The sequence below is a fragment of the Dipodomys merriami genome, unplaced genomic scaffold, assembly GCF_024711535.1.
Source record: "Dipodomys merriami isolate MVZ:Mamm:240054 unplaced genomic scaffold, mDipMer1.0.p SCAF_103, whole genome shotgun sequence".
In the NCBI taxonomy this organism is placed as follows: Eukaryota; Metazoa; Chordata; class Mammalia; order Rodentia; family Heteromyidae; genus Dipodomys; species Dipodomys merriami.
This window is the reverse complement of record NW_027202305.1, coordinates 2,318,848-2,342,895: the sequence shown is the minus strand read 5'-3', so window position 1 is coordinate 2,342,895 and position 24,048 is coordinate 2,318,848. Positions and strand designations below refer to the sequence as shown.

Below are 24,048 nucleotides of genomic sequence, written 5' to 3'. Positions count from 1 at the left end.
AAAAATAGTCTTCCCCACTAGTTACGTGTTCCTTGAGAGCAATCACCATAGTTGGCACATCCAAGGAGCTGCACTGAAGAACATAGGTCACCAACAGTCCAATACCTGATGCTATCTCTTCTGCTTGTCTTTCCTTCTCTTCTTCTCTTCTTTCATCTTCTGCATTAAGAAGTGCTGAAACAATATCATTAACTGTTTTGTAGTTCTCCCCTGTGGTGAGGATTCTACTCTGAACTGTCTGTCTCACCAGGCTTCGACTAAAGCCCATCTCTAGCGCAGCTTTCACCACCGGCGTGTTCATCATGACTGCATCTTCTGAAGAACTTTCTCCATGTCCAAAACGAACAACTATTTGAAAAGACATTTTGAGTATTAAGTTCCATAATCAGACAACTATGGGAAGAACAAGGACCATGACTAGCCACTCCTCTCACACCCCGATCAAGGAGACGAGTTGTGCTTCAGTTATCTACAACTCCAACACAAGCTGAACCGAGTAATGTTTAAATGGAGCAGAGCTAATATGCAACATTTTAAAAAATTACTCCCAGATTGGATCCCAGTTAATACTCTAGGAATACGTATCTCTTTAAAAATATCCCCAAATGATTCTGATAAACATTTCTTTTTAGAAATCAATACACTTCACAAATCTAGAAGTGAAAAATGACCTCTAGCCAGGAAAAAAGGTGAAGTAAAAGGTTCATTATAGACATGGGACTGACATGCATGAGGCAGGCCCTGGACGCCCTCCCCAGCCTTACACACTGTGTCCTTGTGCTCAGATGAGCGAGCATACCTTCACCACAAAATAGAAAATGGGCTGAGCCGAGGGCAAGACTCAGTGCTGAAATGCTTCTCTAGCTTTTCAACGCCATGGATTTGATAGACAGCATTGCAAGAGGAGGGGGAGGGGCCAGGGAGACAGAAGCTGGGGGGCTCAATGGTAGAGAACAGGAGTGTTAGAGGTTCGAGGCCCTGGATTCTATCCCTAGTGTACACACTTGCACTATTTGTGTACATGCACACATGAGCATACACACAAACTAGACTGAGAGCTGAGGGTATAAACAGTGGTAGAATGCTTGCCTAGGACTTATCAGGACCTGGGTTGGTTCCCCTAAACTGGAAAAAGATGGCTGAGATCAAATAACATGAAGATGAGAAACATAATAAAACAGCAGCTAGAGAAGGAAATTGTTGTCCAACAAAGAAATAGGGGGAGAAAAAAGTGTGGTGTCAGGGAAGCCAACCAACTAGAGAAGGCATGGCAGTGAGAGGCTGAAATCCCAGCACTGGAGAGGCTGAGGCTGGAGGACCACATTCAAGGCCAGCCAGAGCTACACAATGAGACTGTCCCCAAAACATTCTACATGTCCACCAGTGCTAACAGGTCAAGTAACAAGCTAGCAATTTTTTAGTGAACATGACACAAGATGTTGCTAAAGCAAAATGTTAAAATCCACAGTAAGGGCTAGGAATGTGGATGCTTGCCTACCATGCATGAAGCTCTGGGTTCAATTCCTCACATAAACAGAAAAAGCTGGAAATGGCGCTGTGGCTCAAGTGGTGGAGCACTAGACTTGAGCCAAAGCAGCTCAGAAACAGTGCACAGGCTCTGAGTTCAAGCCCCAGGACTGCCCCCTCCCCGTCAAAAAAAATCCAGTGAGGGACCAAACCTAGAATCCAGAGAATGAGGTCAGGCATGATGGGGCCTATCTGTAAACCTAGCACTTGGGAAGATGGGCCAGATGATCACAAGTTCCAAGCCAGCTACATAGCTATTTCGTGTCTCAAAAAGAAAACGTAAAAAAGAAAAGACAGGAGAGTACATGGATATATGATGTAGACTGGTGGTTTTGCTAATGAGAAGGAAAAACTTTCCTTTGGGTTCTTTAGACTGTATGATTTTTCTCAGTGAAGCAAGGAGATGAACTAAGAGCAAGGTGGGAAAGAGATTTTAGAAATGTATGGATAAAAATATGAAGTAAGTCATTTTGAAACTGGCATAGGGAATGAAGGCCTGGAGGCCCCGACACCAGTGGGTACAGACTGTGAGATGGGGTAACGGCTGCCCGCTCTGACACCAGAGACAGCTGTGTGTCCTCAGGCACTCCCTGCTTTCCAATGCTACCAAACCCTCCTGCCAGTCCTCAGAGCCAGTCCTGGGGCTTGACACATCTCTGTCACCTTTCTCTGTTCCAGTTGCAAATGTGCCAGTATCTCTCTTAATATACCAAGAACTTAACACCTCTTTCTAGCTGTAACTAGTACATAAAACAATTATCTTCACTGATATGGACATAATATATGTATATTGCATATTGACAGATGTGGCTAAAATTAAGTTCCAATCCAAAGATACTAAGTTTTGCTCAACCTTTAGTGATGTGTTTTACCTGAGCCTTTTCTAAACCAGGCTAGCTTGCTTAGAGGTGCCTTCCCCTCCCCCACAGCTCATCCCCTCCTCCCCCTCTCACCCCACCCAGCCAGGCCACCTGCACCTCTTATGTAGCACTACTTGGAGGTATCTGCGGTTCCAGCTTTTGCTTGTGTCTTGACTTTTCAACTGAGAAAAGCTGGCACTTGAAACACTGGCAAACTCACTAGAATCTTTCAGAATACCATGAATTTTTGTAGATAACTTTCTCGATGCTTTTCCTAGGTCTTTCTTCTCAGCAACACTTTTTTTTTTTGGTTAGTTGTGGGCCTTGAACTCTGGGCCTGAGCGCTGTCCCTCAGCTCTTCAGCTCAAGGCTAGTGCTCTACCACTTGAGCTACAGAGCCACTTCCGGTTTTCTGGTGGTTTACTGGAGATAAGAGTTTCACAGACTTTCCTGCCCTGGCTGGCTTTGAAGCGCGATCCTCAGATCTCAGCCTCCTGAGTAGCTAGGATGACAGGCATGAGCCACCGGCGCCCGTTTCTTGTTTTTTAAATTCTGTGTGTGTGTGTGTGTGTGTGTGTGTGTTGGTACTAGGGCTTGAACTCAGGGCATGGGCATATCCACTTTGAGCCACAGCTCTGTATTTCTAGCTTTTTGGTACTTAATTGTAGATAGGAGTCTCATGGAGATTCTTATTAGCCTAGGCTGACTTTTAACTGCAACCTTAGATCTCGGCCTCCAGAGTAGTTAGGATAACAAGTGTGAGCCACCAGTACCCAGTCTCCTTCCTTTGCGTTTATATACTTTTATAATGAACATTCTCATGACACTTGCCATTCTGTATTTGAAATATTCTCATACATACTTGGTGTATCAGCATTTTCTTCTCCAGCAGTGTCTGAAGTTGACAACAACTATAAATAATACAATAAAAGTTAACAGATAAAATCAGAAAATTCAAACAGTGTAAAGAGTAAGCTTAAGTAAATGTACATATATTTTTTTTTTCTTTTGAGATAAGATCTTGCTATGTATCCCAGACCAGCTGGAACTCTCAATGTAGTCCAAGTTGACCTCAAAATTTTAACTTTCAGCCTCTGCCTGCCAAGTAAGTGTGGGGTTTACAGTTATGTGTCATCACATCTGGCAAAACTGGTCATTTAAATACATGGCTTTCCTTGTTGTATTGTGATGACTACATAGCTTTCCTTAAGCTTTACTTACCGTAAATCAGAATTCAAGTAAGTCTCTCACCTCAGTAGAACAGGAAGATGTACTAATGGTTTCTCATTCCATTTGGAAAGTAACTGAACTGAGTTACTTTCAAATGGTCTCAACTAGCCCAATGCTGGTCGTTCACACCTCTAATACTAGCAATTATTTAAGAGGCAGAGACTGGGAGGACTACAACTGAAGATCAGCCTGGGAAGAGGAAGTCACCAAGCTCTCCTCAACCAAGAGCTGGGCCTGGTAGCACACACCTGGTGTCCTAGCTGTCTCTGCCTACTGATTGCGGGTATTACATGAGTCATTATATACCAAAATTGCAAGAAGCATCACTAATATAGATATAAAATATGTATCTAAATTAGTAAGAACATAGAAATAAGTACCACTTGTAATAATACTTCTATAATATCAGAAATAAACATTATTTTTTCCCTTTGTTGATGGTACTATGCTTTGAACTGAAGGCCTTGTGCTTGCTAAGTAGGTGCTTTACCACTTGAGCCATATCTTCCTTAACTCTTTTTATTTTGCAGACAAGACTTTTAACATTTTTACCAGGCTGGCCTTAGACCATTAGCCTCAAAATTTTTGCCTCCTGAATAGGTAAGATTAGAGGCATGAGTCACTAAGGTCAGTCTTCAGTATTAATTTTTAAAATATATTTACCTGTTCAAGAAGATGAGGATATCTAGCTTGAATCTCATCAACAAACTCCTGACCTTTCATGCATATCAAGAATTCACACCTAAAAGAGGAGAAATACTTTTAAAAATTGTACCATACCAAAATATAACCTGATCATTCAAGAAAATTGGCTTTCATAGCAAAAGCATTTTACCCAACAACCCAGTAGTCCAGATGTGAGCCCAGCAAAGAACAAGACCTGATCTCAAAATAACCAGTGCAAAAAAAGCTAGATGTGTACCTCAGCAGTAGAGCACAGCTCAGCAAATGCAAACCTCATTACTACAATCCTACCCCTACAAAAGACATATAGTACAGACTTTCAGTTCTAAGTTCTGAGGATCTAATGTACAACATGATGACATGACTCTACACTGTACACCTGAAAGTTGCTGGTAGTAGGTATTATTTTCACCAAAGGAATACAAAGTTTCTATGTGAGATGCTGGGTATTAATCCTGACTCTGGTAAACTTTCAAAACGCATTCTTATATCCAACCATCCCTGCACACTTTCAACAGATCTAATTTTGGCAATTATACCTCAAAAAGCTTATTGTAAACAATCATGAAGTTCAAAAGACACACCTGATAAAAGGACTTGTATGCAGAATGTATTAACACTCAGGACCTAATCAGGTGTTTGGCCGTCCTAGAATCTCAACTCAGGGTCTATGCTTGATAGGCAGGCACTCTACTACTTTCAGCCTTTTTTGACACTGGCCTCAAACCACAACATTCCCAAATTAACCTCCCAAGTATATAAGATCACAGCTATCAGGCACGATTGCTCAGCAAGACTTCATCTTTTAAAAAGTATAATTTTTTTCAGTTTCTTAATTTTCATAGGTAAAAAATTTAAACTGACACAAACATATATGATTCTTAAAGTTATTAGGGAAATATCATTATATTACATCAGAATGGCTAAAATAAAAAAGACTGACCATGCCAAGTATTAGTAAAGATATATAACTCCAGTACATCTTAAATACTGCCAGGTAAAATCAAAATGGTAGTCTCTTCAGAAAACAATTTGGTTTCTTCTGGTTTTTTTTTTTTCACATTTTTATTAGCATCAATTATTCACAAAAGCTTCCTTTTACATGTCCATATATGCATATAATTACCTCACCTCCATCATTTCCCAAATCCCCTCCCCCTTCCCAAACCAATCTCAGCAACCTTCATAAAGTATTTTGACCATATTCACCCTCCCTTCCCCTCTCCAATCAATTGAGCAGTTAGAAAGTTAAAATCAACAGGGAGCCATATAACCCATCAATTCCATTCCTAGGCAAAATGAAAACATATCCACCCAGTGTCTACCTATGCTTAAAATAACCCAAATGCCCAAGTGTCCATTTAGTAAGTGGGCAAATTGTGATGTAAAATCTAATGAATTACTACTTAGTAATAAAAAAAGGTCAAACTACTCATATACAAGCAACACGGATGAATAACAAAAAGCACCATGTTAACTGAAGGAAGTCAGACTCAAGTTGCAAGCTGTGTGATTTGTTCTGTGTACATGACAGGCTGTATGATTTTTTCTGTGTACATGAAAGGCTGTATGATTTATGCTGTGCACATGACAAGCTGTATGACTTATTCTACTTATATGACACCCTGGAAATGGCAAAACTACAGGACAGAGAACAGACCTGGGATAGGAAGGACCTGAGGTAGTAGGACCTGGGGTAGGAGGAGAGAGTGTCTCCCAAGGAGTCTGAGGAAACCTTTTGGGCAATGGAAATGTCCTCTGTCTTAATTGCATCCATGGTTAGGTGACTGTATGCAAGAAAACTTATTAAATCAACTCTTAGACCTCAAAAAAATCTTTTCAAAAGAAACTAATGACAAAATCATTCCTTCCCCTTGAACGCAGAATACTGTTAGAGAATAAATCTACTGAACTCATACAGAATTTGGTAAAGAAGATGCAAGCATCCCGAACATCCAAACTTGTCCCCCAGATGACAGTCTGTCGAACTACAAATTTTATTGCTGACTGGTTCATACTGTACTAGTTACAGACATGAAATGTCTATGGTAAAATGTCTATGCTTTCTAACTAAATTTTACTTGACTGGTCCAAATCTATAGTGGATAAAGACACCAGCAACAATGACGCTGGCTGCTCCATATTCCCCTATCTCTAACTCACGGGAGCACAGACCATCAGATGAGTAAGTGAGCTGGGCTAACATATACTGATAATGACTATCCAATTACATTTTTAATTTACTGACATAAAAGCTTACTCGCCAATGATACCTGTGGTTTTCAGAGAAGCACTTCTCCCTCAGCTATTTTAAACACAACACAAATTTCAAATATAAAGATTTGTTTTGTTTCATAAAGCACAAAATATTAGTAATTCAAATGCCAGAATTCTGGAAACTGGTTTTGGTATCATGAATTAAAGTTCAGATTATATGTACATAATTCCATAGAGTCAAGTGAAATTAAGTCATCTACAATTGTGACACTAAAACATGTTTCTTACAAAATTAATTTTAAGTACATTAAACATGTAACCTTTCAGAGTGAAAAAAGTCATATATCTTGATATAGTGATGACACAAGAGTATAATTTCTTGCCAGTGGCTTATGCCTCTAAGCCTAGCTAGCTATTCAACTAGGCTGAGCTCTGAGGATCATGGTTCAAACCCAGCCCAGGCAGGAAAATTAGTGAGACTATTACCTCCAATTAACCACAAGAAAACCAGAAGTGGCACTCTAGCTCTAAGTAGTAGAGTGTTAGCCTTGAGTGAAAAAGCTCAGGGACAGTACCCAGGCCCTGAGTTCAAGCAATGTACTGATCCCTAATAAAATTGAAATTTGTCATTGTTTCACACAAAAATAAGGGTTTTAAATTTCCTGAAAAGGTTCAAGAGATCTTTAAGCTGTGAAATGCACTTTCACAATGTACAAAACCATATACTGCATGATTCTACTTAAATCTGACTACAGTCAATTTAGAAACAGAAAGTGGAACTGTGGTTGCCAGAGGATGTATGGGGAAAAGGAGTTTGTGTGTATTATCTACAGAGTTTTGGTTTGAGAAGATGAAAGGTTCTGGAGATGAATGGTAGTGATGAGAATGTAAATGGACTTACTGCTAACAACATACACTTAAAAGTGGTTAAAATAGTCAATTTTATGCTATATTTTGTGACAGTAACTAAAATCAGTTAATCCAGCCCCTTCATTTTACAAATAAAGCCCAAGTTCTCAAAGCTAACTCAATTACAAATTCAGAACTAATTTATAATTCTAACAACAAAGCACCCAAATTCTTGCTAGGCTATAATGAAGATATTATTAAGTGGCTGGAGATGCAGCTCAGTGTTAAAAGTGCATGCCTAGCATACAAAAAGCCCTAGGGGGACTGGGAAGGTGGCTCAGTGGTAGAGCGCTTGCCTTGCATGCCTCAGGCCCTGGGTTCGATTCCTCAGCACCACATAAGCCAAAAGAAAAAAGCCGGAAGTGGTACTGTGGCTCAAGTGGTAGAGCGCTAGCCTTGAGCTGAAGAGCTGAGGGACAGCACCCAGGCCCAGAGTTCAGAGGCCCCACGACTGGACGCTCCCCTCCCCCCCCAAAAAAAGCCCTAGGTTCAATTCCAAGTATGGCAAAATAAGCAGGGGACACATTGGCTAAACAGAAGGCATGCGATAGACCCATCATAAAAAGAAAAAAACTGTACTGGGTTGGACATGGCTTTTCATGCCTGTAATTCCAGCTCTGAGGAGGCTGAGAAAGGAGGATAAAACTACAAGGTCTACCCAGCTATACATGGAGACTGTTTCCAAAAAACTAGTAAGTCATCATAACCATGTAAGCACAGTTCTACTTTTACGCCTACAGTTTTTTTGTAGGAATACTTTTCAAAACAATTACTCTGAGGGGAGTTGGGAGTGTAGCTCAGTGGCAGTGTATGTCTAACAGGTGCAATGTCTTGAGTTCAAACCTCAGCATTGCCAAAAAGTAAGACAAAATAAAATCTTAAATTACCTTGGAAACCATTTGGCATGTTCTACCCATGGATCATCTCCAGATTCCCAACACCTCAAGCCACCATCACAACAAAAGCATTTGACATCGTCATTGCGATCTAAGGAGAGGAAAAAAGCCAAAAATTGGCTATCTGTATGTCCTAATACGAGACAAACACAGTACAATGTACAACTACTCATTTCTCACCCACGTAGTAGAAGCCAGCACTTGCAAGCCGCTCAGGCTGAACTGCAACAGTAGGTGGCCAGTACATAAATGTTCGCATTCGAGCTGCATGTGTCTGCATGCTCAGATTTGAAATACTAAATCTCAGTGTTTCTAGAGAATTCTCCAAAAATGGACAGTGGGGAAAATGCCTCCGATGTTCTGACATAGCATCATCCTTTGGTTCCCAGTTACTCAGCTTTCCACCACAGGCAAAACAGGCTACCCTGTCTCCAGGTCCTATATAGTAGAAGCCAGCTCTTGCCAATTCTAATGGTGACAAAAAGCTCAAGGGCCACCCATTGTAAGTAAGAACTCTGGCTTCTTCAGTGCTCATTGCATAACTGTAGAGGTTTGTCCTCAGTGAAGAGAGGTCTTCCACTGCTCTAGAGTGAAGAGGGTTTGGCGGAAGGCTAGAGTAAGAACCGCTGAATAAGCTGCTGTGTTCCAGAGGAGAGGACAAGGAATGTGCAGAGGCACTTCTCACTGGAGAGGTGTTCTTAGAGGCGGACTGCAGAGTAGCTGGAGTTAGGCTCTGAGCAAAGCTGCAGCTGGGGTACAGCTGTTTGTGCTTTCCCGCAGGGCTGTCGCCTTGCTTCCAGTTGTCCAGCATCAGGCCACAGCAGAAGCACTTGACCTTGTCCTTCACCCCAGTGTAATAGAAGCCAGCCCGGGCAAGACTCCTTTCTGAGACAGGAATCCCGGTGGGGAAAGTTGAGTATGTGGACATGCGGTACAGTTCACAGGAAAAGTCATACTTCATTTTCTGTTTGTCTTCTGTCCAATTTGACAAGAAGGTTCTATCTTCCATTATACACCTAGTTGATATATGGGACCTTAAGCAACTTTGGGAGGTAGTTTTGTGCATGAATAGGTAACAATACTTTTAGATACCTAAATACTTCTATGTCCAGTTTCTTATCACTTCCCACTAAAGTGGATTCTTATCACTAAAAAGAATGATAAACCCCTATTTATATATAATTCCTATTTAGTTGAATCTCTCTTAAGTGAGCAAGATACTAGTTAGTACTCTATGGGATTATATTAAGTCTTTTACTCATAAGCTGATCAAATACACCTAAAGAACCGAAGTTTATGATTTTCTGAAAGCATTAAATTTCTTTCAAAAAAGTTCACATTCTCAAAATTTTAAGAAGCTATTAAACATCTACAATATGCCTTTAATTTGCTTTTGATGACAAGCAATGAAGCCTGTGTATGGAGCCAAGTACTGATCATGCCACAAGTTAGCATGCAGGCTTCTGACCCTGATAAGCACTTTAGCAGGACATCTAAAACATCCTCATTTTTTTCTAACACAAGTAATTAGTCTCCTACAGTTAACATCACCTAAAATTTCATATAGTTAACCATTACAATACTAAAAGTGGGTCAAATTAGTTCCAGTCAACTTTTGGGGAAGGCAGCATCTGAAGCTTTATTGAGTCTAAGCCTGGTATAGTATATGTGACAAATGAACTTTGCTGAAAGCTCACAAATTTACTCTTCTCAGTTAAATATTGTATACTTCCACTTCTAACCCTACCACTTTATTATACCTGGCCAATGGACAGCATGTTCCCCATAAACTTGTTATCCATAAAATTTCACAACATACACTTTATACTACATGAAAAAAATTAACCTGCTCTTCATGTAAGGGCCATTCTGTTATGAGTTATGTATAAGTAAGGATGAATCAGTTTATCTAGAGAGTTAGCTTTTGTTATTGTAAATGCCTAACAAAATATTAAAGGAACTGATTATATCGAATCGAGCCTTCTTTCTGAAAATGCTCCAAAACACTTCAAATACAATTCATACACAAAATTACACTCCATCGAATTCACACCACGTCCCTTTATAAAGTTTTAAGGTTTCCACAATGGAGTTTATCTCTGCAGGGGGTTAAAAAAGAAAGGAAAGATTGTCCAGGGCTGTAAATCTGAAAAGGAAAAAAAAAAAAAAGGTAGTTTAGAAAAGTGTGCTTACGTGTCAAATACAACTTACAGACTCTTCAACTTCTTCTTCAGTAAAGTCTAAGAATGATTTACTGTTTTGATAATAGAGTTTGATTCCAGCCACTGATCACCCTTAGTTTCTGGTTGGGAAAACTGCTGACCGCACGCAATACGCCCATCACAGCAAAAACTGTCTTACAATGTGCCATTTAAAAAAAAAAAAGTAATTACCCCAGGGCCCTTCCCTTTCCGATGTTAAAGACCGCTCTAGCACTTTGCTGAGCTCTAGGGGACCTGGGCGAGGGCGACCCACTGGGTCCACCGCAAGGGGAAGACTCCAGAGTTCCTTTTGAACAGCCAGCCGCTCGGGGGGCCGGTGCCTTTAACAAGAGGAGCCATTAGCCACATAAACCCATAAAGCCTTCCTCGGCGATTCCAAAGCAAACCAAAAATTAAAGCCGAGGCCGGGCCTGGCGGGGCCTGGCGGGGCCTGGCGGGGCCTGGGCAGCAGCAGCCGCCGCCCGGAGCCTCCGCGCCCCCACGCCCAGGCCCGCTCCCCGGGCCCACTACGGCAGGCGCCGGGCAAGCCGGGAAGCACCCGGGGTTTACCCGCGGGCCCCGGCGGCTCAGCGCTCGGGCCGCGGCGGCGCAGCCCGGCGGGGGAACCCGAGACTCGGCCGCCCGCCCAGCTCCGGACCCGGCCACAACCGGGAGGAAACCCCGGCGTCAAGGCCGCAACCAAACCGTCGGGAAACCCCGTTCCTCGTCACCGCCGCGCCGGACGCGGGGCCTCGGGGTGAAACCGAAGCCCAAGGCGGCCAGCTCCGCGCACACGAGCCCGCCCGTCCCGGAGGCCCCGCCGCCCCGGGACCCCCGCCCGCCCCGGAGGCCCCGCCCCGCCCCGGAGGCCCCGCCGCCCCGGGACCCCCGCCCGCCCCGGAGGCCCCGCCCCGCCCCGGAGGCCCCGCCGCCCCGGGACCCCCGCCCGCCCCGGGACCCCCGCCCCGCCCCGGAGGCCCCGCCGCCCCGGGACCCCCGCCCGCCCCGGAGGCCCCGCCGCCCCGGAGGCCCCGCCCACCCCGGGACCCCCGCCCGCCCCGGAGGCCCCGCCGCCCCGGGACCCCCACCCCGCCCCGGAGGCCCCGCCGCCCCGGGACCCCCGCCCGCCCCGGAGGCCCCGCCGCCCCGGGACCCCCACCCCGCCCCGGAGGCCCCGCCCACCCCGGGACCCCCGCCCGCCCCGGAGGCCCCGCCGCCCCGGGACCCCCACCCCGCCCCGGAGGCCCCGCCCACCCCGGGACCCCCGCCCGCCCCGGAGGCCCCGCCGCCCCGGAGGCCCCGCCGCCCCGGAGGCCCCGCCGCCCCAGAACCCCCACCCCGCCCCGGAGGCCCCGCCGCCCCGGGACCCCCACCCCGCCCCGGAGGCCTCGCCGCCCCAGGACCCCCGCCCGCCCCGGAGGCCCCGCCCACCCGGGAGGCCTCGCCGCCCCGGGACCCCCGCCCGCCCCGGGACCCCCACCCCGCCCCGGAGGCCCCGCCGCCCCGGGACCCCCACCCCGCCCCGGAGGCCCGGAAGCCTCGCCGTCCGTCCCGGAGGCCTCGGAGGCGGGCTCGCCCGGAGCCCCCGCCCGCCCCGGAGGCCTCCTCTCACCACGAAGCGGCGGCGCCCACCGAGAGGCGCCCGCGCTCACAGCCGCTCAGCTCCCGCGACCCCCAGAGCTGCCCAGCTGGACCGTTGCCGGCGCGCCGTGACGTCAGCGCGCCCGGCCGCCGCGCGAGGGCTCTCGGGAGTCCAGAAGTGGCGCATCCGGGGCTACGCCCTTGGGAGGGGAAGCCGCGCGGCCGCCGGCGGCGCCAGGCCGCGGTCCCCGACCGCGGGGTGCTCCCCGGCCTCCCGGCCCTCGTCGCCAGCACGGCCCGCGGGGACGCGGCTGGAGAGCACGGCGGGCCCGTCCCCGGCCGGAGCTCGGTCGCCTCCCCCGCCCCGGCGCGGCCCACGGCGGACGAGGCTGGCGGCCGCCCCCTCCCGGCGGCGCTGCGGACGCGGCCTGCGGCGGCCGACGACGTCTCCAGGGGCCGCCGGCGGCGCTGGTTCTCTTCAGGGCGGCCTGCAGCTCGGGACCCCGCCCCGGAGCCGCGGTCACGGGCCCGCACCCCACGCCCTCCTCCGCGGGACCGACCCGCCCGCCGGGGAACCCCGGGGCCCAGCGTGGCCCGGGCGGCCGGGGGAACTCCGCGCCCGGCCGCGCCCGCCCCCGTCCTTTCGGCCCGGCCCGCGGGACGGGGGCTCCGGCCCAGCGTGAGTAGTCGAGCAGCCCGTCCGAGAGAAGCAGCGCCGGGGGCCCCGGGGAGGGGAGGGGAGGGGACCCCCGCGGGGAGGACGCGGGCCCGGGGAGGGGAGGGGAGGGGACCCCCGCGGGGAGGGCGCGGGCCCGGGGAGGGGAGGGGAGGGGACCCCCGCGGGGAGGACGCGGGCCCGGGGAGGGGAGGGGAGGGGACCCCCGCGGGGAGGGCGCGGGCCCGGGGAGGGGAGTGGAGTGGACCCCCGCGGGGAGGGCGCGGGCCCGGGGAGGGGAGGGGAGGGGACCCCCGCGGGGAGGACGCGGGCCCGGGGAGGGGAGGGGAGGGGACCCCCGCGGGGAGGGCGCGGGCCCGGGGAGGGGAGTGGAGTGGACCCCCGCGGGGAGGGCGCGGGCCCGGGGAGGGGAGGGGAGGGGACCCCCGCGGGGAGGGCGCGGGCCCGGGGAGGGGAGGGGAGGGGACCCCCGCGGGGAGGACGCGGGCCCGGGGAGGGGAGTGGAGTGGACCCCCGCGGGGAGGGCGCGGGCCCGGGGAGGGGAGTGGAGTGGACCCCCGCGGGGAGGGCGCGGGCCCGGGGAGGGGAGGGGAGGGGACCCCCGCGGGGAGGACGCGGGCCCGGGGAGGGGACCCCCGCGGGGAGGACGCGGGCCCGGGGAGGGGAGGGGAGTGGACCCCCGCGAGGGAGGACGCGGGCCCGGGGAGGGGAGTGGACCCCCGCGAGGGAGGACGGGAGGACGTGGGGGGCCTTGGCCCGGAAAGGACACGCGGAGCCGGGTGGGCGAGGATCGCTCATCCCCACCCCAGTCCCTTCCCTCCCTCGGCTCTGGCGCCGACCTAAGCAGCCTGGGCTTGGGTGAGCGGCTTTGCCCTTCAGAACCCGGAGCCTCACAAGTGCCCCGCGAAAGGCTGCGCAATATCCAGACATAGCCGTTTGCAGCCTGGGCAGTCTTCTGTGACACTTCTTCACGTCCGTCCGTCCACTCAGTTTTGTTTTTTACACTACAAACATGGAGTACTCCGTTAGTAAAGCCCTGGGGCTGTCCCTCGGGGCCTGGGCTCTGTCCCTGAGCCTCTTTGTGCTCAAGGCTTGTGCTCTACCACTTGAGCCACTGGACCATTTCTGACTTTTTCTGAGTACTTTATTGGAGATTAGAGTCTGTAAGGCTTTTATCTCCAATTAACCACCAAAAAGCCAGACGTGGAGCTGTGGCTCAAGTGGTGGAGTGGCAGCCTTGAGCTAAAAAGGCCAGGACCTGTGTTCTAGCCCTAGGACTGGCGAACATACACAAAGAGATACTCCTTTGAGCCCATCTTGATTCATTATTATTCTGGCTGTTATATTGACCTCTGCAGCCCACTCCTAGGCCTTAGAGTCTCAGACTTTCCTGCCCTGCATGGCTTTGAACCTGGATCCTCAGATCTTAGCCTCCTGAGTAGCGAGGATTACAGGTGCGAGCCACCACCTGTGCCTGGATTTTTCTTTCCTTTTGTTAACATTAGCTACAAAGATAACAAAACTCAAAATGTCTGGATACTTTGAAACCAGGTTAGAGTGTAATTTCATTGTCTGAATCCACTTACAAGAAGTCAAGCTGTTGGGGGAAGTGTGAAACATTCTTTTTTTGTTGGGGGGGAGGTCCAGTCGTGGGACTTGAACTCTGGGCCTGGGCGCTGTCCCTCAGCTCTTCAGCTCAAGGCTAGCGCTCTACCACTTGAGCCACAGCGCCACTTCTGGCCTTTCTCTTTTTGCTTATGTGGTGCTGAGGATTGAACCCAGGGCCTCATGCATGCAAGGCGAGTGCTCTACCACTGAGCCACCTTCCCAGCCCCTGAAACATTCTTTTAAAAATGTTAACTTTCCTCTCAATGCCTCCAATTCCTAAACCCCTACTTCAACTGTGCCTGTAGCCCATGATTTCCTGTAGAGCTCCAGTTCTGCATAAAACTATGATCCTATGTTTAGACCCAATTTTACTGAGTCAGCTTTGACTGACTCAGTAGCTCCAGCCACAAGAACAGAAAACACTGCACATTTAGCAACAAGACAAAGAAACTATAGCCTCATTATGGATAGAAAGTACTGAAGCATTATCCCTTGTGCTTTGCCACATCCCCTGTGGTACATGCCGCAACAGATCTGTCTGTCTGTTACAGTAAGACTGTTCAAACAGCTTCATGAGACTGGGTGTTGTGGTATACACCTGTAATCCCAGCTCCCAGGAGGATCACGCATTTGAGGCCAGTCTAGGCTACTTAGTGACAAATACCTGAGAGAAGGAATGTAAGCAGAGGAGAGACTGGGCTCACAGTTGGGCTGCTGCAGTCCATGTCCAGCAGGTGCCAGTGCTCTCAGGCCTGTGATGAATCAGAGCATCATGGTAGGCAGGAAGTGGGACCAGCGAGGGCCAGGAGGAGGGGGCTGGGGGTTGAGGTCTTCCTCTGCTGAGGCCTCACCCCTTCGAGTTCCTACCAATTCCTGAAACAATGTCAGAAGCGAAGAACCGTGACTTCCACACAGGAGCCTGAAGAGGGCCTTCTGCTCAAGGACGGCTACACAATAGCCACCATACCACAACAGCTCTGCCATCCCTGCCAGGCGCGGGCTCCTAGCCCCCATTTTCTTGGCCTGAAAATGTGAGGAGTTGAAATACAAGAAAATATCTTAAGATTACATCCAATAAAAAAAAAAAAAAAACGCTGTGTCGTGGAGCTGCCACAAGGGGGCGACTTTGAGGTCCAGCCTGCCTCAGCGCCAGGATGCCCCTAGAACCAAGTAAACACTGCCATCTCGTGGCAGCGTCTCTGAGCTTCACCCATGCAGTATTTACACGTGGGTGTGGGTGTACATCCATCCAGCTAGTCTCTGTATATACACATACATATATATTGGTTGGACTATGGGGCTTGATCTCAGGCACTGTGCCTGAGATCCTCTTTTCAAGGCTGCTATGATTATGGGTGCCCTGCTGGCTATTACCCTATCGCTCTACCACTTTCAGCCACAGCGCCATTTCCAGTTTTCTGGTAGTTAATTGGAGATAATAGTCTCATGGACTTTCCTGCCTGGGTTGGCTTTAAACTGCAATCCTCAGATCTCAGCCTTCTGAGTAGCTTGGGTTACAGGCGTGAGCCACCAGCGCCAGCCATCTGGTCACTATTGATAGGCTGCTATGTACCAGGGACTACAGTGAACACTGAGCTGGAGACTGTTCTCCCTGGTGCTTCTTACCTTCCGGTGGGGGCAGGCAGCCCAGTTCTCTCAGCCACAGACACCGCACTCCGGCGTCTCAAACCTGGAAAAGGTGAAATGAAAACTTTTCCTCTAATTCTTAGTATTTCTAAATCCATAAACTAAGTGTTGAAATGTGCTGAAGTGTTTTTCTGTTATCAAATACCATGAAAAATAAACTACAATGTAAATGGAACTTTTGGTTTGGTTTGCAATACTAGAGGTCACACGCAAAGGCCTCATGAACACAGCCCTAGCCCACACATGGCATCTGGAGTCTTGTATTTTTATTCTGGAGTCCATTCCTTTTTTTCCTCCGTCTGGTAGAATTGGGAGCATTGGGGTTTGGACGTGTAACCAGCACCTCCATCTCCTGCCCACCGCGGGCAGAATGACTTCTCGCATTGCTTAGAAATGCAACGAGCCTGTGGAAGCTTGTCCAATCTCGCTTCAAATCACATACCAACCCCACACAGCAGGAAGTCCCTGCTCCGGGCAAGGGCGCCGCCTCCTCCTGTGCTTATAGGTATTATATAAGAGAGAAGGGAGTGGAGAGACATCACAGATTTTTCTGAGGTCAACTAAACCTTGAAAACTGGTTAAAAATAGTTATTCAGAATTTACTTGCTGCGGGACCTCTTAGAGCTTTTGGAGGCCAGAGCCCACGTGGTGAAGCACACAGGCTCCGCCAGGCTGGCCTGGAAGTCCCCATACAGAGCACCAGGCCAGGCCCCCTGGGACACACCTGCGTGCCAGCACCTCTCAGGGCTGGGGGCCAGCTGCAAGGCACTAAATCACAAATACTCTGTTGAAATCATTCTATTTGGCCATTCTGGATTTTTTTGGTTTGTTGGGCTTGAACCTAAGTGCGGTCCCTGAGCCTTTTTTGCTCAAGGATAGCGCTCCACCACTTGAGCCAGAGCTCCACATTTGGCTTTTTTGAAGTGGCTAATTGGGGATGAGTCTCACGGACTTTCCTGCCCAGGCTGCCTTAGAACCACGACACTCAAGTCACTAAGAGGTTTTATGCCAGAAAGGAATGAGCTTGGATTGTTGGGGGGAGGGGGGGACCCGCAGGTCGGACTTCAGGCAAGGCCGCTCTCTCCTGGCCGAGCAAGCCTCTCCCATCACGGCGCCTGGGGAATGTGGCACACAACCCTAGATGGGTTCTCTAACCTCGGGGAAGCCATCTGCATTGAAGATACCCCCTATCTCCCCACCAGAGCACAGCCATGCAGGGCCACCGTGAAATGTACCAAAGCAGCACATTTCAGTGGCTATTTTAATCCCCAAACCCTTAACTGTCACCTCTTGAAAGAGCCAGGTGTGTAGAGCATGCTTGTAATTCCTGTGGTGTGTAATACCTGAACTTGGGGGATAGAGATTGTGAAGCCAGGGGACTACACAGCAAGATGCTGTCTGAGCCCAGCACTGTGGCCACGCCTGTAATCCCAGCTACTCAGGAGGCTGAGATCTGAGGATCACGGCTAGCCTGGGCAATAAAGCCCATAACTTACCCACAATTAACTACCAAAAAAGCTGGAAGTGGCGCTGTGGCTCAAGTGGTAGAACACTAGCCTTGAACACAAGAGCTCAGGGACAGCGCCCAGGACTGGCACACACACACAAGGTGTCTGCAATGAATGAGTGGATGAGGGAAGAGGTTGGGACAGGAAAGAGGACGACGACTTCGTAGGAAAATGCTGCCTAACACGAATGAACGCGGGAGGAGGGAGGGACAGAAGAGAGTTTAGGGCTGGGAGCTCAGTGTAGAGCGTTTGTCTGACATGTGAGGCCTGGAGTTCACTCCTCAGCACTGTATTGTGTACCTGTGTTCTGATTCTGCTTGGAGAGCAGAGCCATGGGGAAATATGCTGGCACGTGTGGCCTACTTTTGCTTTCCTCTGTAATTGAGAGTTCAAGTATTCTCTCTTCAGAAGCTATTTGATTCGTGCCTATTGAATGAACCAGCCTCTCCGCACTGGGCCCGCCCTGAGCTGCGTCGCAGGGCAGGCAGCTGAGCCTGGATTTCCTGTCCGCATGGGGCCCACCTTGATTTGCTTCAATTACTGTTTATATGATGCTCACTTTGGCCACCCCAGGACATGCTGAGCAAACAGGGTTTGAAAAGTCTCACTGGGCAGCTCAGGACATTCCTTCACCTGACCATGGAGCCCACGGGGGCCTCAAACTCTCCACCTGGTGATCTGCAGACTGCACCGGCTGCATGCGGGGACGCAGGCCGGCCGCGCCAGCAGCGCTGCTGCACTGTGGTTGTGGGAGCCTCTCTCCCCTCCCCCTCCTGCCCCAATCTCCACACTCCAGCTGCTTCTCCTCCCTTCCACGTTTATAAATCAGCATCTCGTTCTCACTATGAGGTGAATGACTTAGAACCCCAAACTGCTGTTTGGAAGGGAGCGAAGCACGAGGCTTTGTGTCTGGCTGTGATCCTCACAGCCAGCGGGAGGCTAAAGGCTTTCTTCGCGGAATTTCTTCCCCCACTGGAAACTGCAACCCACAGAAAGTCACCAGTTGATGGGGAGACCAGGCCACTCACGGGAGGAGTGTTGGAGTGAATCTGCAGCCCGGGGCAGGAGGTGGGGGGCGGGGGAGCAGGTCGCCATCCCTTGCCCTCGATCCCAGGTGGGCCAGGCAAAGAGCAGCCTCCCGCAGTCATGAAGTAGACAAGGCTCCTCCGCACCGGGTCCCCTGCGAGCCCAGAGCAGTTTGGGAATAACCAGCGCCTGGAGAAGTCACTGCAAGCTGCAGAGTTCTGGGGGGTCAGAGAGGTGACCGTCCTGGGACTTGAACTCAGGGCCTGGGCGCTGTCCCTGAGATTTTAATCAAGGCTAAGCGCTCTCCCACTTGAGCCACAGCTCTGCTCTGGCCTTTTGGGTGGTTCACTGGAGAAAGGAGTCGCACAGACTTTCCTGCCCAGACCAGCTTCGAACCACAATCCTCATATCTCAGCCTCCCGAGTAACTAGGATTAGTGTGAGCCACCGGCGCAGGGCCCAAGCCAGGCTTTTAAAGCTGGCCCCATAAAGTGGGGCTGCCTGACTGGCCAGCCACGGGCAAGCGCTCGGGACAGCTCATCAGCACTGTTCCTGTTGCCTTGGCCCTACGAGTACACAAACCATAGAAACGAGCGTTCAACCTACGAAGAAACAGCAGGTCTGGACACCCTCACTGGCTGGGCATCACGGCTTGAGTGCACCAGTGGAACAATCTAGAACAGAGGAAGAGAACAGCAGACAGCAAAGGAACATCCTCGCTCAAGGCAATGTGGCCTGTTGCCCAGTGGTGGTGGACAGCTTACCCTCCTGGTTGTTCCCACCGTGGCCGCCAGGGGGCAGCAACTCTGGGAGCTGAGGGAGCACAGGGCCCCAGGCTCTCAGGGTGCCTTGAATCAGTGGTATTCTTACTAAGTACTCAGTGCTCAGCACCGCAGACCACGCATCGGTGAAGCGGGCGGTCCCCGCCCCCTTCACATCACCTTTCACCTACTGGAAAATAAGCCACCCATTGTTTGAGAAGGAAAAATCCAATTTGTTCTGCCAAAGTCACTTATTATAGTGGAGTAAAACCAGGCTAATTCACTGTGCAATAAATCTTGGAGGGAATGCAGTGAGGGATCATTTTTCAGATTTCAGTATGTAGGCCTCGACTTGCTTTTAAAAAAATTAAGGCATAAACTGGAAAAAAAATATATGAACCTGATTCTTTTTCCAGCGTTTAAAAGATATAGAAACATAAAATTTAAGGGGAAAAGTAATAGCAGGTTTCACATCTGTGGATTCATTTTAGCATTGCACTAGAATTTAAGACTTTTTAGTCTTGCCTGTATTTGTCCACATTTTATCACTGAGAGGAGACATAATCTACTTCAATGGCCCCTTCAGGTATGGCTGGTGTAGCTCAGTGGTCGAGTCCTTACCTGCCATGTGAAAGCCCAGGGTTCGATTCCCAGCACCACAAAACAACAAAATCATTTAAAATGCAAAAAAGGCCTACTGTGTGTCCAACCACCGCAGTTCCTTTAAGGGACATCTGCAGCCCACAATTCCCAGTTCTGCCAAGAATGAGCTCCGGTGAGTGGGCTAGAATCAGTTCCCTGAAATTCCCATGGCTTGGCCAGAGTGCCCAGTGCAAAAGGCTGGCAATCATGGAAGTCTCTGGAAGCCTGGGGAGGAGTGGGTTTCTACATCCTTCTCCCAGAGGAGCCCACTTGCCTTTGATGAGGAACTTCTCAGGGAATTCCACAGGAAGGAAACACGATGTGCAGAGGAGAGGTGGGAGAGTTGGTTAGGAGCAAATGAGCACTGAGAAGTGTTGGTGGCTCACACCTATGGCTCTGGCTACTCAGGAGGCTGAGATCTGAGGATCGCCATTTGAAGCCAGCCTGAGCAGGAAAGTCCATGAGTCTTTTTTTTTTTTTTTTTTTTGGGTCAATCATGGAGCTTGAACTCTGGGCCTGGGCGCTGTCACCTTGAGCTCTTCAGCTTAAGGTGAGCGCTCTACCACTTCAGCCATAACACCACTTCCAGTTTTCTGGTGGTTAATTGGAGATAAGTGTCTCATGGACTTTGCTGCCCAGGCTGGCTTTGAACCATGATCCTCAGATCTCAGCCTCCTGAGTACCTAGGATTACAGGTGTGAGCCACCGGCGCCCATCTTCCATGGGACTCTTGTCTCCAGTCAACCAGCAAATAGAAGTAGAGTTCTGGCTCAAGTGGTAAGCACTAGCCAGCCTTGGAGAAAAGCTAAAGGACAATGGCCAGGCCCCGAGTTCAAACCCTAGGATGAGCAGGTACGTACATGCATGCATGTGCACACACACACACACACAAAGGCCCGCACGACTGTTCTAGGACAGCAGCAGTTGGGACAGCGTGGACGTGATTAAGTGCCCGGATTAAAATATCACAGTCTGACTAAGAGCGGGGCAATGTGGGCAGAAGAGAACACTAAGTGTAAAGGGAGACTTGAGAGTGGGTGCTGTGGCTACTGGCCACAACCCTACCTGTGCAGGAGCCTGAGACCAGGAGAGGATAGTTCAGGCCCAGGGCAAAAGTTCGAAAGAATCCTCAGCCCACAGCTAGCTGGGTGAGGTGGCACACACTTGCGGCTGGGACCGGGAGGACCGGGTTCCAGGCCAGCCTGGAAGATCATCATCATACAGTCATGGATATCTGGAAGACAGTGCACGTACAACAACTGTATACACTCACTCCTGAAGCATTCCAAAGAGAATGGCTGTCACGGGAGCAGTGTGGGCGCCTCTTGTTGAGGGGAGGGGCTCTCAGAACCCGGGTCCAGGCTGGGCAGGATCTGGGAGTAAGCAGCAGCTCAGGAAAGTAGCCAGGCCTGGCTGGCAGGTGTGCTTGGCCTAACAAACTAGAGGCCTGACTTGGAGAGGGAAAGGAAAGTGGGAAATACTCCTGCAGACCTTCACCCCGGGCCCTGTGCTCCCCAGGCCCGCCCTCCACCCAGTCATTCTCTCCGTGCCACCAGCCTAGGCGCAGGCCACAGGGCATTCAGAGCAGGGGACCTGCTGTGCCCCATCCCACCCAGCCCCTCTGCAAGAGCCCCTGAGCCCTATTTCCAGTCAGGCCTGGGGTCTGTCCAGTGATCCTTGAACTCTGTGTGCCTCATTTTCCCTGGCGAGCAGTGGCTGGTAGTCACGATCCCCTGGTCTCGGCCGTACATCCTTGCCATGGCGTGCAGATGCTTCCTGGAGACAACACTCTGAAACTCAGTGGACACTAGGCCATTGGAGGAAGTGGCTGGAGCTGGAGCCTTCCTCTCTCCTCGCTTCCAGCCGCGGTGTGTGAACGAACTCGCCATGGTGTTCTGCATCATGCCGGCCAAAGCAACAGGGCCTGGGGAGTGCCAGCCTATGCTTCTCCTGATGGCGTGCTGGAGTGATGATGAAATGATGGAGTGGTGGAGTGATGGAGTGCTGGTGGAGTGGTGGAGTGCTGGTGGAGTGTTGGTGGAGTGCTGGAGTGCTGGTGTAGTGCTGGTGGAGTGTTGGTGGAGTGTTGATGGAGTGTTGATGGAGTGCTGGTGGAGTGCTGGTGGAGTGTTGGTGGAGTGCTGGTGGAGTGCTGGTGGAGTGCTGGTGGAGTGTTGATGGAGTGCTGGTGGAGTGTTGATGGAGTGCTGGTGGAGTGTTGGTGGAGTGTTGGTGGAGTGCTGGTGGAGTGTTGGTGGAGTGATGGAGTGCTGGTGGAGTGTTGATGGAGTGCTGGTGGAGTGCTGGTGGAGTGCTGGTGGAGTGTTGGTGGAGTGCTGGTGGAGTGCTGGTGGAGTGCTGGTGGAGTGTTGATGGAGTGCTGGTGGAGTGCTGGTGGAGTGCTGGTGGAGTGTTGATGGAGTGCTGGTGGAGTGCTGGTGGAGTGCTGGTGGAGTGTTGATGGAGTGTTGGTGGAGTGCTGGTGGAGTGCTGGTGGAGTGCTGGTGGAGTGTTGATGGAGTGCTGGTGGAGTGCTGGTGGAGTGCTGGTGGAGTGTTGGTGGAGTGCTGGTGGAGTGCTGGTGGAGTGCTGGTGGAGTGCTGGTGGAGTGCTGGTGGAGTGATGGAGTGCTGGTGGAGTGCTGGTGGAGTGATGGAGTGCTGGAGTGTTGGTGGAGTGCTGGTGGAGTGGTGGAGTGCTGGTGGAGTGCTGGTGGAGTGCTGGTGGAGTGTTGATGGAGTGTTGGTGGAGTGCTGGTGGAGTGCTGGTGGAGTGCTGGAGTGCTGGAGTGTTGGTGGAGTGCTGGTGGAGTGGTGGAGTGCTGGTGGAGTGCTGGTGGAGTGCTGGTGGAGTGTTGATGGAGTGTTGGTGGAGTGCTGGTGGAGTGTTGGTGGAGTGCTGGTGGAGTGCTGGTGGAGTGTTGGTGGAGTGCTGGTGGAGTGCTGGTGGAGTGCTGGTGGAGTGTTGATGGAGTGCTGGTGGAGTGTTGGTGGAGTGCTGGTGGAGTGTTGATGGAGTGCTGGTGGAGTGTTGGTGGAGTGCTGGTGGAGTGCTGGTGGAGTGCTGGTGGAGTGCTGGTGGAGTGCTGGAGTGCTGGTGGAGTGTTGGTGGAGTGTTGGTGGAGTGTTGATGGAGTGTTGGTGGAGTGCTGGTGGAGTGCTGGTGGAGTGTTGGTGGAGTGCTGGTGGAGTGCTGGTGGAGTGCTGGTGGAGTGCTGGTGGAGTGCTGGTGGAGTGTTGGTGGAGTGCTGGTGGAGTGCTGGTGGAGTGTTGGTGGAGTGTTGGTGGAGTGGTGGAGTGTTGGTGGAGTGATGGAATGCTGGTGGAGTGTTGGTGGAGTGTTGGTGGAGTGCTGGAGTGTTGGTGGAGTGCTGGTGGAGTGTTGGTGGAGTGATGGAATGCTGGTGGAGTGGTGGAGTGCTGGTGGAGTGGTGTAGTGTTGGTGTAGTGCTGGTGTAGTGTTGGTGGAGTACTGATGGAGTGATGGAGTGTTGGTGGAGTGATGGAGTGGTGGAGTGCTGGTGGAGTGCTGGAGCTCTCGGGGGATGTTCTCCTATCTGCAGGATTCAGTCATTTCCCGTCGCTACTGGCCTCAGAGCGGGAAGATTCCCCCACCTGGATCTTAGGGTGAGAGGACATTTTGGAGTATGTAAAAACTTTCCGGTGTAAATGGCCACATTGTTAAGCAAGATTTGTCTTCCAGAGAATGTGGAAGTGCTTTTACCCTGAGCAGGTGTGTAATTTCCACTCCTCAGGGCTCTGTGCGGCGATGAGTCTTTTTCCTTGGTCCTAGGGCTTGAAATCCAGGCCTGGGCACTGTCTCTGCACTCCTTTCACTCAAGGTAGCCACTTAACATTTGAGCCACAGCGGCAGTGCTGTTTTTCTGAGTAGTTTACTGGAGATTAGAGTCACAGACTTTCCTGCCCAGGCTGGCTTCTAACCATGATCCTCGGATCTCAGCTTCCTGAGTAGCTAGGATGGCAGGCGTGAGCCACCGGTGCCCAGCTTCTTTTCCTCCTCAACCTGGAATTGGCCTTTTGGCAGTGGCCTCTTTCTGCCTGTCTACACAGAACTAA

General features: G+C 50.8%; 2 protein-coding genes across 3 annotated transcripts in view; one reads left to right on the top strand and one right to left on the bottom strand.

The window, feature by feature from the left end:
- The window catches only part of LOC138809918 (baculoviral IAP repeat-containing protein 2), a 16,654-nt gene extending 4,413 nt beyond the window's left edge, over positions 1-12,241 (bottom strand). Inside the window, exons 1-6 of one of the 2 annotated variants that reach the window (XM_069997044.1) lie at positions 12,137-12,241; positions 8,504-10,469; positions 8,315-8,414; positions 4,281-4,359; positions 3,250-3,298; positions 106-348 (exon numbers count right to left, since the gene is read on the bottom strand). In XM_069997044.1, coding sequence (XP_069853145.1) covers positions 106-348; positions 3,250-3,298; positions 4,281-4,359; positions 8,315-8,414; positions 8,504-9,389 — 1,357 coding nt within the window. In that variant the 5' untranslated portion in view covers positions 9,390-10,469; positions 12,137-12,241. Of the gene's footprint in view, positions 1-105; positions 349-3,249; positions 3,299-4,280; positions 4,360-8,314; positions 8,415-8,503; positions 10,470-10,516; positions 10,689-12,136 lie in introns of those variants that run through there. The other variant, XM_069997053.1, reaches the window with a different exon arrangement.
- LOC138809625 (basic salivary proline-rich protein 4-like) lies at positions 10,410-24,048 on the top strand. Its single transcript, XM_069996363.1, has 4 exons — positions 10,410-10,431; positions 11,061-11,338; positions 11,732-12,784; positions 24,043-24,048. Exons 1-4 carry the CDS (start codon positions 10,410-10,412, stop codon positions 24,046-24,048), a joined length of 1,359 nt encoding a protein of 452 aa, XP_069852464.1.

Coding starts and splice junctions, on each gene's coding strand:
- LOC138809625 (XM_069996363.1), top strand. CDS start 10,410: ATGGAGTTTATCTCTGCAGGGG. Junction 10,432..11,060: donor GGAGTTTATCTCTGCAGGGG/GTTAAAAAAGAA, acceptor CCACTACGGCAG/GCGCCGGGCAAGCCGGGAAG. Junction 11,339..11,731: donor CGAGCCCGCCCGTCCCGGAG/GCCCCGCCGCCC, acceptor CCCGCCCCGGAG/GCCCCGCCGCCCCGGGACCC.